The 10,815-nt window shown below is 44.7% G+C and overlaps 1 protein-coding gene across 1 annotated transcript in view; it reads left to right on the plus strand.

Annotated features, from left to right (window-relative positions):
* Positions 1 to 365: 365 nt before the first annotated feature.
* Positions 366 to 10,815, plus strand: part of dlg4b (discs, large homolog 4b (Drosophila)) — a 188,758-nt gene continuing 178,308 nt past the window's right edge. Inside the window, exons 1-2 of the mRNA XM_063187313.1 lie at positions 366 to 384; positions 3,758 to 3,877. Of these exons, the coding sequence (XP_063043383.1) occupies positions 366 to 384; positions 3,758 to 3,877 (139 nt within the window). The remainder of the gene's footprint in view (positions 385 to 3,757; positions 3,878 to 10,815) is intronic.

Below are 10,815 nucleotides of genomic sequence, written 5' to 3' on the forward strand. Positions count from 1 at the left end.
TGAAAAACATGTTACACTGGCCAAAGAGTAAAATTAACACTGTTTTTGAGTTCCACTAAAATGCTATCTGAATAATGTTACTTTCAACTTTTTAGAGTTATATTAACTTCTTCTTCTTCTTCTTCTTCTTCTTCTTCTTCTTCTTCTTCTTCTTCTTCTTCTTCTTCTTCTTCTTCTTCTTCTTACTGTGTATACACACACGTATTTTCGCTTGCGATTGAAAGTGTGGTGGCCTAGAGCGCAGCCTCGCAAACTTCATTTCCCGTCGTGCCATTCACACATCACAATCCCTAAATAGGTTTAAGTGCGCTTCCGAGAGGATAAGCGCAGAGAAAGTCGGAAAGACGCAGCGACAACGAGCCGTCATGCCTCTCAAGCGAGAAGGTGAGTTTTTATGAGCGTTTCCTTTTTTCGGCCGTTTCAACGTTGGCATGTTGCTTGCTTTGTTTGTTTGCTTGCACAGGAACAGAAGAGGAGAAGCCAAATTTAGTTAGAAAACACGTGCTGCCCCGCGCGCAGAGCAAAGGGAAGCGCGCGCGCACTAATGTAAATTGGTCCAGAGCGCTACTAGTTGTATTTCAACACACACACACACTTCTTACACACTGTGTGCCTGACTTGTTTTGTGAGACTGTTTGCCATACTAGTTATCAGGTGGTTATACGCTTTGATCGATAACCAGACAGCCAGCCGAGGTTGCTGACCTTATAGCAACAATCATAAGAGTTTACACTTAGCGCTCCGCTGGCTTTACCCCGTGCTGCCCCGTCCGACGCCTATACCTCGTTATTCCTGTAGCCTACGATTTCCACCCCCCACCGACCGCCTGTCACACAGCGGGTGTTTGTTCCGGTTTACATTGAAGCCTACTATAGCCTACGGAACGCCACCGTTTGCTAATGGCGTGGATATCGTCAGTCTCCCGGACAATTGACACAGTTGGCCGGGACCACCATTTGCTTGTCTCATCCACCTACACGGTTGGGCGGGCGGCGTGGGGGGTGCAGGCAGCCTGCAGACCGGCTGATTGTGTGACAGGTTGGCGCTGAGCCCCCAACTAATACCGGCGATGCCTGCTGTACTCCTGGCCTTCCGTGATAATGATGGGAGAGCAAAGGGGGACGGGGCCAGCGCGGTAAGAGATAGATTATGGAGACAGTCTAGTCAAATGGTGCTATGATCATCCAAATAAATGGAAATTAAAACACACACACACACACACACACACACACACACACACACACACACACACACACACACACACACACACACACACACACACACACACACACACACACACACACACACACACATACACACACACACACAAACACACACAAATAAATAAAATTCAATCATGGTTTTCAATCATAGATTGGCGATAGTGAACTTGTTTGAACTGTATGGATTATTATGAAGTAAATCATCGTGCGCATCAAATAAATTGAAATGAACACACACACACACACACACACACACACACACACACACACACACACACACACACACACACACACACACACACACACACACACACACACACACACACACACACACACACACACACACAATCAGTCATGGGTTTCAATCATCTTTTGGTCATAGTGAATATACTGTATGAACTTGATCGAACTGTATGCATTTTAATCACACACACACACACACACACACACACACACACACACACACACACACACACACACACACACACACACACACACACACACACACACACACACACACACACACACTTTGGCTGTGATTTTTCTGTAATTGATGTTTCCATTATCATTCGTTGCAAAAAAACTCTGTTATACTGCTGACTGAAACATGCTATGTTATACATGTTTAAGTCAGTAGTATTACAGAGTTTTTTTTGGTAGAGTAGCCCCACATTTTTCATCTGACAACACAGTGTGTGTGTGTGTGTGTGTGTGTGTGTGTGTGTGTGTGTGTGTGTGTGTGTGTGTGTGTGTGTGTGTGTGTGTGTGTGTGTGTGTGTGTGTGTGACATCTTGATGCATCTGTCTGTCCTGGTCGTTCTCCTTTGTTGACCCCCCGCATTTCGGTGAACTTATACAGTATCTATCTATATACAAGTTTTTGGGCTTGGTCAGGTGTCGCTACAGCATCTAATGCCCATAAATTAATTAGTTGTTTGGTGGTTGATATGCTGCAATGAATATGCTTCTAATATAGTCCACTAAAAAACAAACATAAATCCATACAATTGTGGCATTGTGTCATTGCGCCGCTCTGACATGTGCTACTGCTGAAGCGTCACTGACCCATGTGTGTGTGTGTGTGTTGTCCAGATACAGAATGTCATGTGCAGCTATGGAGTGTGTGTGTGTGTGTGTGTGTGTGTGTGTGTGTGTGTGTGTGTGTGTGTGTGTGTGTGTGTGTGTGTGTGTGTGTGTTGTTGTGTGTGTGTGTGTGTGTGTGTGTGTGTGTGCGTGTATGTTGTCCAGATACAGAGTGTCATGTGCAGCTATGGAGTGTGTGTGTGTGTGTGTGTGTGTGTGTGTGTGTGTGTGTGTGTGTGTGTGTGTGTGTGTGTGTGTGTGTGTGTATGTGTGTGTGTGTGTGTGTGTGTGCGTGTATGTTGTCCAGATACAGAATGTCATGTGCAGCTATGGAGTGTGTGTATGTGTGTGTGTGTGTGTTTGTGTGTGTGTGTGTGCGTGCGCGCGCACGCGCAACACATAAAATAACAAAAAAAAACATCCACAAAGCGGCCAAGTTACTCCACGCTCCAAACAGGGCTTTAACACTGCTCGCTGACAACGTGCTCCATGGACCCATCACGTTAGCAGTCAGTTCATCCAGGTTCACAGGTCAGTGTGAGCAAGTGGACAAGTGGACATGCTTGCTGCAGAATATGTGTGCACTTTCCATGCACCAATGTATTGGCATGTGAATTTTATGTCAATTTTGCATGCGGCAGGCACGTGCTTATGATGGGAAACATGAATGAGAGCCTCGCAGGTCATATGCCCCCCCCCTATAGAGGTTTTGAGCATTGTTTTGGGCTGGAAATCAACAGTCTCATCTGGCAACCCTGCCAGAGACCCAGAGGTTAGTTGGCAACCAGGTGGAATTGACGTGCTCATGTGCTGTCTGTTGTATATGCACTTCCTGATAACCTGTATCTATATTGTATGTGTGTGTTGTGCAGACACAGAACATGCTATCCAGGCTATGGAGGGGTGTCAGTTTGTGGTGTGTGTGTGTGTGTGTGTGTGTGTGTGTGTGTGTGTGTGTGTGTGTGTGTGTGTGTGTGTGTGTGTGTGTGTGTGTGTGTGTGTTTATCAGGTTGGCGCGTATGGTATGTGGGCATACTTGTTAATGTATTTGTATATTTAAGTGTGTGTGTGTGTGTGTGTGTGTGTGTGTGTGTGTGTGTGTGTGTGTGTGTGTGTGTGTGTGTGTGTGTGTGTGTGTGTGTGTGTGTGTGTGTGTGTGTGTGTGTTTATCAGGTTGGCGCGTATGGTGTGTGGGCATACTTGTTAATGTATTTGTATATTTAAGTGTGTGTGTATGTGTGTGTGTGTGTGTGTGTGTGTGTGTGTGTGTGTGTGTGTGTGTGTGTGTGTGTGTGTGTGTGTGTGTGTGTGTGTTGTCCAGATACGGAGCGTGCACTCCAGGCTATGTAGGAGTGTCAGTCTGTAGCTTAAGAGGAAGAGCTTAGGACGGGCCATTTAACACACATTTTTCTTTATTTGATTGATTGATTGATTGACTGTCTGATTGTCCAGATACGGAGCGTGCCCTCCAGGCCATGGAGGCGTGCCAGTCGGTGGCTGACGAGGGCTTCAGAGGGCGAGCCGAGAAGCTGCTGCACATCTTTCAGAGCGACCTCTTCCAGGCACTGCTGGGTACGTAGCACACACACACACACACACACACACACACACACACACACACACACACACACACACACACACACACACACACACACACACACACACACACGCACGCACACACACACACACACACACGCACGCACACACACGTGCACACACGCACGCACAAACACACACGCACGTGCACACACACACACACACACACACACACGCACACACACACACACACACACACACACACACACACACACACATGCACGCACAAACACACATGCACACACACACACACACACACACACACACACACACACACACACATGCACAAACACACACGCACGTGCACACACACACACACACACACAAACACACATGCACGTGCACACACACACACACACACACACACACACACACACACACACACACACACACACACACACACACACACACACACACACACTACAATACAACATACACAAGACAAGGGTACAAGGGACTTCTCTGCTTCTCTGTCATACAAACAACAACACACTTAATCCGTTAAGACACTGCGTTATAAGTTTGCTGTTACCAGAATGCCAATGACCAAGTCGTAGTGCATTAGTAAGGCAAGGCAAGGCAAGTTTATTTATATAGCGCATTTCATACACAGGTGCAACTCAATGTGCTTCACAAAGTTAACAAATGTAAATGAAAGGAAACAGGGAAGAAAGAAGGAAATGAATTAGAGTCAAAAAGCATTTAAAAACATTAAGATAAAACATAAGGTAAAAATAATAATAAAATAAAATAAAATAAAACAAATTAAATAAAAAATAAAAATAATAAGAATAAGTAATTTAAGCTAGGGGAAAGCATCTGAGAACAGCTTTGTCTTGAGTCTAGATTTAAAGCTATCAATAGTGGGTGCATTTTTTATGTCATCTGGAAGCTGGTTCCAAAGCTTTGAAGCATAGAAGCTAAAGGCTGCCTCTCCACACTTTGTTTTGACTTTTGGAGTTTAGTAGTGCATTAGTAGTGCATTAGTTGCAGGCTCTGTGTTATTATATCATAGTAGTCCAGCACTGTGGTAGTTACTTTGACTATTGGTATGACAGTGCATTCGTGCATTCGTGCGTGCATTCCTATGTAGCGTGTTTTGCGTTTTTTTGCTGCTTTCTTGGCTAGGGCCCACTTGGAAAAGAGGCAACTGCCTCAATGTGACCACCCTAGTGAAATAAAAGTAAAATAAAGGAGAAATAAAAAATAAATAAAAATAAAGGGGTAACAGAAATACTAAGTAGTTTTCATCTCCTGCCTGGCTCTCGCCACACCTGTGTAGTTCTTCCGCACAGCTTTGACAGGGATGGCTCCATTACATTACATTACATTGCACTTAGCTGACGCTTTCATTTATTCAAAGCGACTTACAACTATTATTTTTCAGGGTATTGGTTACAGTCCCTGGAGCAATGTGAGGTTAGGTGCCTTGCTCAATGGCACTTCAGCCATGGATAGAGATGTAGGGAGAACTCAAGGGGGATACGAACCGGCAACCCCTAGATTGAAAGACCAACTCTCTAACCGCTAGGCCACAGCTCCACAAGCTGCAAACACAGGTCTGGTCAGCAGCGTTATTTGGGAATCTTCTCGGCCTGGAAATGGGAAGCGATTACTGTTGTGAGGAATCACGTGTCAATTTGTATATTGTAGACTCTATCATACAATGATTCTTTAACCCCTTAAGACACGACCCTTGTTATAAATTAGTAGCACTGTGGTAGTGAAGTTTTTTCCGATGACTATTACAGCGTTCCATTTCTTGCCTTGTGGCATATAAGGGATACACAGTGTGCTAGAGGGCTAATGGTACATGCACATTGCAAGCGCGGGGTGTAAGGGAAATGTGTCTGAATGTGTCTGCGCTTAGTCTGAAACAGTTAGAATACATGAAAACAGATTATTCCTTTTTGCACCAAAGCATGGTGTCAGTGAGAGCCCAGAGAAGTCCGCGTTGCAACGTGAAAATAGAACTCAAGTCTATTTTCCTGCACATGCACGTGCTATGGACGGGCTGCCATTGAAAATGTATGGTCCAAGCAAAGTCCCCTTGAAGTTAATAGCACAGATAGATGTAGGACCTCTCCTCTCTATTTACTGTATCTAATAATCGGTCACGATTATTGTTGTATATCCACAAAAGATTAATTTGTCCGAATGCTGCGCAACTCCTCCCCCAAGAACCTGGGCTACCATAGGCTATTAGCAGAACAGAGGAGATGCAGTTGCAGATGCCGGAGTTTTTAAGCCAGTACAGTTCCACATGAGAGTTTGCAGTTATTGTCTATTGATGGCTTTGTATCAAGAGTCTGTTATCCTACTCGCACCAAGAGACGATTTTCTGTTTTTTTTTTTTTTGCTTGTGCGCATCAGCTCTGCATTTTAAATCAGAAAATGATCATTCAAAGCAAAGCACAGCACACACACAGTGTTGCCAGATTGGGCGGGTGCCCGCCCAATTGGGCTACTTGGGATGAGCGTCGGCGGGCAAAAACGGGGAAAAATTGGCCATTTGGCGTTTTTTTAAGCCGTTTTGGGCCCATAGAAGTCAATGTAATTTGTTGAATTTGGGCGGAATTTAGCGCATTTTGGCGGTTTTTGAGAACCTTTTGGGCGGGATTTGGTCAGACACATCTGGCAACACTGCACACACACACACGCGCGCGCACACACACACACACACACACACACACCGAAGCACACACACACACTGTTTCAGTGTAGAGAACAAGCCACGACAGGTGTGCAGCCAAACATGCTTTATTCTAGAGCAGGAAGACAGACGGCCGGGGGTATGGGCAAGCATTCTACTTTGCTCGTCACTGCTTCATAGTCTGCACCGTAAAAATAGCACTGTTAATATACTAACTCTTAAGAGGTTGAAATAAACTTTGTTTCAGGAGACATTTGGTCCCTTTCAAAATTAGTGTTCATTTTTCCCTTTGGGCAAACATTTTAGAGTAAATTCTACTCAGTATCGTTTTTATTGTTTCACCTTTGACATCACTGTTTAACCCATTTTGTCCTAAGCCCTTTTTGGGAAAGGGTGACCTCTTCCTATTAGATCCTAAATATCTCAGCCTCCGAAGCACATACAAACATGAAATGAGTTACATTTAAAAGCCAAGACCCTCCTCTTGCATTAGAATGTGTTCATACAGCTCTAACATACCCACATATTTAAGGAAACAGCTCAAATCTCAAAATCCTGAATGCAGCGTATATGTGTCTCCAGGACACAATGCTTTAATATGTCAGATTAATGTATCTGAATCTATTTGATTTTAATCTGAAATATTGACACCCCATTATTATTCCTGTGTATCGGCAAGTGGTCGACGTTGCTCTTTATTCTACTGTATGTATTCCCTTATCTATTATAACAGTGTAAGGCTATGCTACTCTACTCTACCCAACTCTACTCTCTACTACCATTCTCTTCTCTTCTCTTCTCTTCTCTTCTCTTCTCTTCTCTTCTCTTCTCTTCTCTTCTCTTCTCTTCTCTTCTCTTCTCTTCTCTTCTCTTCTCTTCTCTTCTCTTCTCTCCACATTGCTCTATATTCAACTCTACTCTACTCTAATTTATTCTACTCTACTCTACTCTCTACTCTACTCTACTCTACTCTACTCTACTCTACTCTACTCTACTCTACTCTACTATTCTACACTGCTATACACTCTACTCTACTCTACTCTCACACGACACAACTCTACTCTACTTTACTCTACTCTACTCTATTCTACTTAACTCTACTCAACATTACTCTACTTTGCTCTACTCTACTGAGTGCTAGTCTGGTTCAGATTAGATTATTGAGTGGGATTACTTCACACTGCTGCCCAGTAGATCACAGATCCTCATTAGCTCTCTCCTCACCTCAGCACGCAGGGAGAGCAGGTGTGTGTGTATGTGTGTGTGTGTGTTTGTCTTGTTGTGGGTGTGAGAGAGTGTGATTGTGTGTGTGTTGGTGTGTGCATGTGTGCAATTGTGTCTGCATCTCTCTCTCTCTCTCTCTCTCTCTCTCTCTCTCTCTCTCTCTCTCTCTCTCTCTCTCTCTCTCTCTCTCTCTCTCTCTCTCTCTCTCTCTCTCCCACCATGTAACCCTTCAATGCGTCAACCCTTCCTGCATCAGAGGGAGTAGACACGACTGATGCCACATACATTCATGCCAATCAAAGTGCTGACAAGCCAATCTTTTAAGCTCTGCTGCACGTGTGATTGTTTTACGAATGTGACATGAGTGTGACATTATTACAGTAGTTTACCAGAGGTTTGTATAGTTAAGTTATGATTTGAATTGTTTGCTAAATTGATTTGAATACCTTACGATTATGATTTGAATATTTTGCTTGAATGATTTGAATAGTTTACTAGAATAGTTTGCAAAAGTAATTGGAATATAGTGGTTTATCAGAATGATTCCAATAGTTTACTAGAATGATATGAGTTTGCTATAGGGATTTAAATCTTTTAAAAAAAAAACAATTGTAGTCTTGTACTGCAGATGGGTGTGTTGACGGACCAATTCACTCTTTGCTGAAAACACTTAATTACATCATAACATCATTGCTATTACAATACAGAGAGGCTTACCTGGTCATTTCACTCTTGTTGACAATAAGGTTACAGCATGGGCTCTATGGCAAGGAGGTAAGGGCTTTTGTGTCTCTAGTGTGAATAGGACATTCAAGAGTATTGCAGTAAGAGAGTGGGAGAGAGACAAGACAGAGCTGTTAACAGACCCAAGCTGGACTCGAACCCGGGTCGCCTTGGGCGTGCAAGCCCATATGTGGGGCTCTTAGTGCGCTGCCCAGTGTTGCCAGATTGGGCTGTTTCCCCCCCAATTGGGCTGCTTAGGATGGCCGTGTGTGGGGAAAAAAATTGGCATTTAGCAGAAAAACCTGCCCAATTTTCACCATAGAAATCAATAGAATTGGGTGGGATTTTGTGCTTATATTTTGAGCATTTTTGGGGCTGGAAATCATCCGACTCATCTGGCAACCCTGGCGCTGCCCCACAATGCCCCTCGGGATTCAAATGTTGCATGGGTGATTCGAATAGGCAACTTGCATGGGTGATTTGAATAGTTTTCATGTATGATTCCAATGGCATGCATCATGATTGCAAGTATTTTCAATATGGGTGCCTAGGGTGCCTTGAAATTTGTCAGGACATTTGTCTAGATGCCTTGTAACACACACACACATACACACGTGTGCACACACACACACACACACACACACACACACACACACACACACACACACACACACACACACACACACACACACACACACACACACACACACACACACACACACACACACACACACACACACACACACACACCAAAGTTAATTAATCATAATGCTAATTTAGTTGGAATTGGCTCAAAAGGGTTTTGCAGAGATTTTTGGGGAAAAGTGGCTTACCACCAGCGTGAGAGAGGGACAGAATCCACGTGCTTAGCCAGGGATACAGCGCACTGAAACATGTTGACGATCACCATGGTAACCAGGGATCAGTGGTCTGCACATTGGGTATAAGCTCCAAAAATTATAGGCCTACTTTATCTAGCAAACGTTATCCACTGAGTGTTTCTCAACAAGGGCTCTGCAGCCCCCCCCCAGGAGGCGTAAGGGAGCCCTCGGGGGGCGTTGTGAAAGGGGCATCTGAGAGAGGGGTCGCTCAGTAGCATTAGTAATTTTTTGATACTGGGGGGCAGTGTGTGTGTGTGTGTGTGGGGGGGGGGATGGGGGCGTTGGCAGGTTTATGATTAAGTCAAGGGCATTGGGAGGCTTATGATGAGGTGAAATTTGTCCAAAAAAGGTTGACGACTCTCTCACATAGTGTACTGCTGCCTGGTGTCTAAATGACTATTTCTGTGGATATGTGTACCCTAACTGTCGGGGGTCAGTATTTTCCTTACTAACTGCGCTACTATTACTAACTTTCCTTTCCTAGTTGCACTGTCCTGTGCTGTGCTGTGCTGTGCTGTGCTGCCCTGTGCTGTGCTGTGAGAGTGTAGTCCTCTGTACTTTGCTGTACTGTGCTTTATTGTGACACTGTCCAGATTGTGACCAGATTACAACTGTGAGATAGTGTGACCAAGGTCATCCTATGCAGCCCTTCAGACCAAGTCTCGAACCCGTGACCTCGCAACCACACGACCCCACGAACCCATGACCCCATGACCCAACGACACAACGACACACTCCGCTTTATGAGAAGAGCCAGAGAGAAGTGCGCTACCAAGTCAGCTAAAAGCTAGGCCGCTACCTCAGTGAGTGTATGTATGCGTGTGTGTGCGTGTGAGTGTGTACGTGTTTGTGTGAGTGTGCATGTGTGTGTGTGTGTGTGAGAGAGATAAATAGAGATAGAGAGAGAGAGAGAGAGAGAGAGAGAGAGAGAGAGAGAGAGAGAGAGAGAGAAAGGGAGAGAGAGGGAGAGAGAGAGAGAGGTGAACAGGTTGCACCTGTAGATGACAGCATTTATTAGAGTGTGGAGCAGCGCAGCTTGCTAGTAGACATGCTGGGGGTAAACCACTGAGTCAGGTAAGAGACCGTGCACAACTCAAGGACACTTTTGCTTATCTCTCTCCTCTGTCTCTGTCTCTCTCTCTCTCTATCTGTCTGTCGCTCTCTATCTGTCTGTGGCTCTCTGTCTGTCTGTCTGTCTGTCTCTCTCTCTCTGTCTGTCTGTCTCTCTCTTTCTCTCTCTCTCTTTCTCTGTCTGTCTGAGTGTCTGTCTGTCTGTCTCTCTGTCTCTCTCTCTCGCTCGTTGCCTGAATACTGAGGAGAGTCAAGTGTTTGTGTGTGTGTGTGTGTGTGTGTGTGTGTGTGTGTGTGTGTGTGTGTGTGTGTGTGTGTGTGTGTGTGTGTGTGTGTGTGTGTGTGTGTGTGTGTGTGTGTGT

The sequence above is a fragment of the Engraulis encrasicolus genome, chromosome 21 (assembly GCF_034702125.1).
Source record: "Engraulis encrasicolus isolate BLACKSEA-1 chromosome 21, IST_EnEncr_1.0, whole genome shotgun sequence".
Classification (NCBI taxonomy): domain Eukaryota; kingdom Metazoa; phylum Chordata; class Actinopteri; order Clupeiformes; family Engraulidae; genus Engraulis; species Engraulis encrasicolus.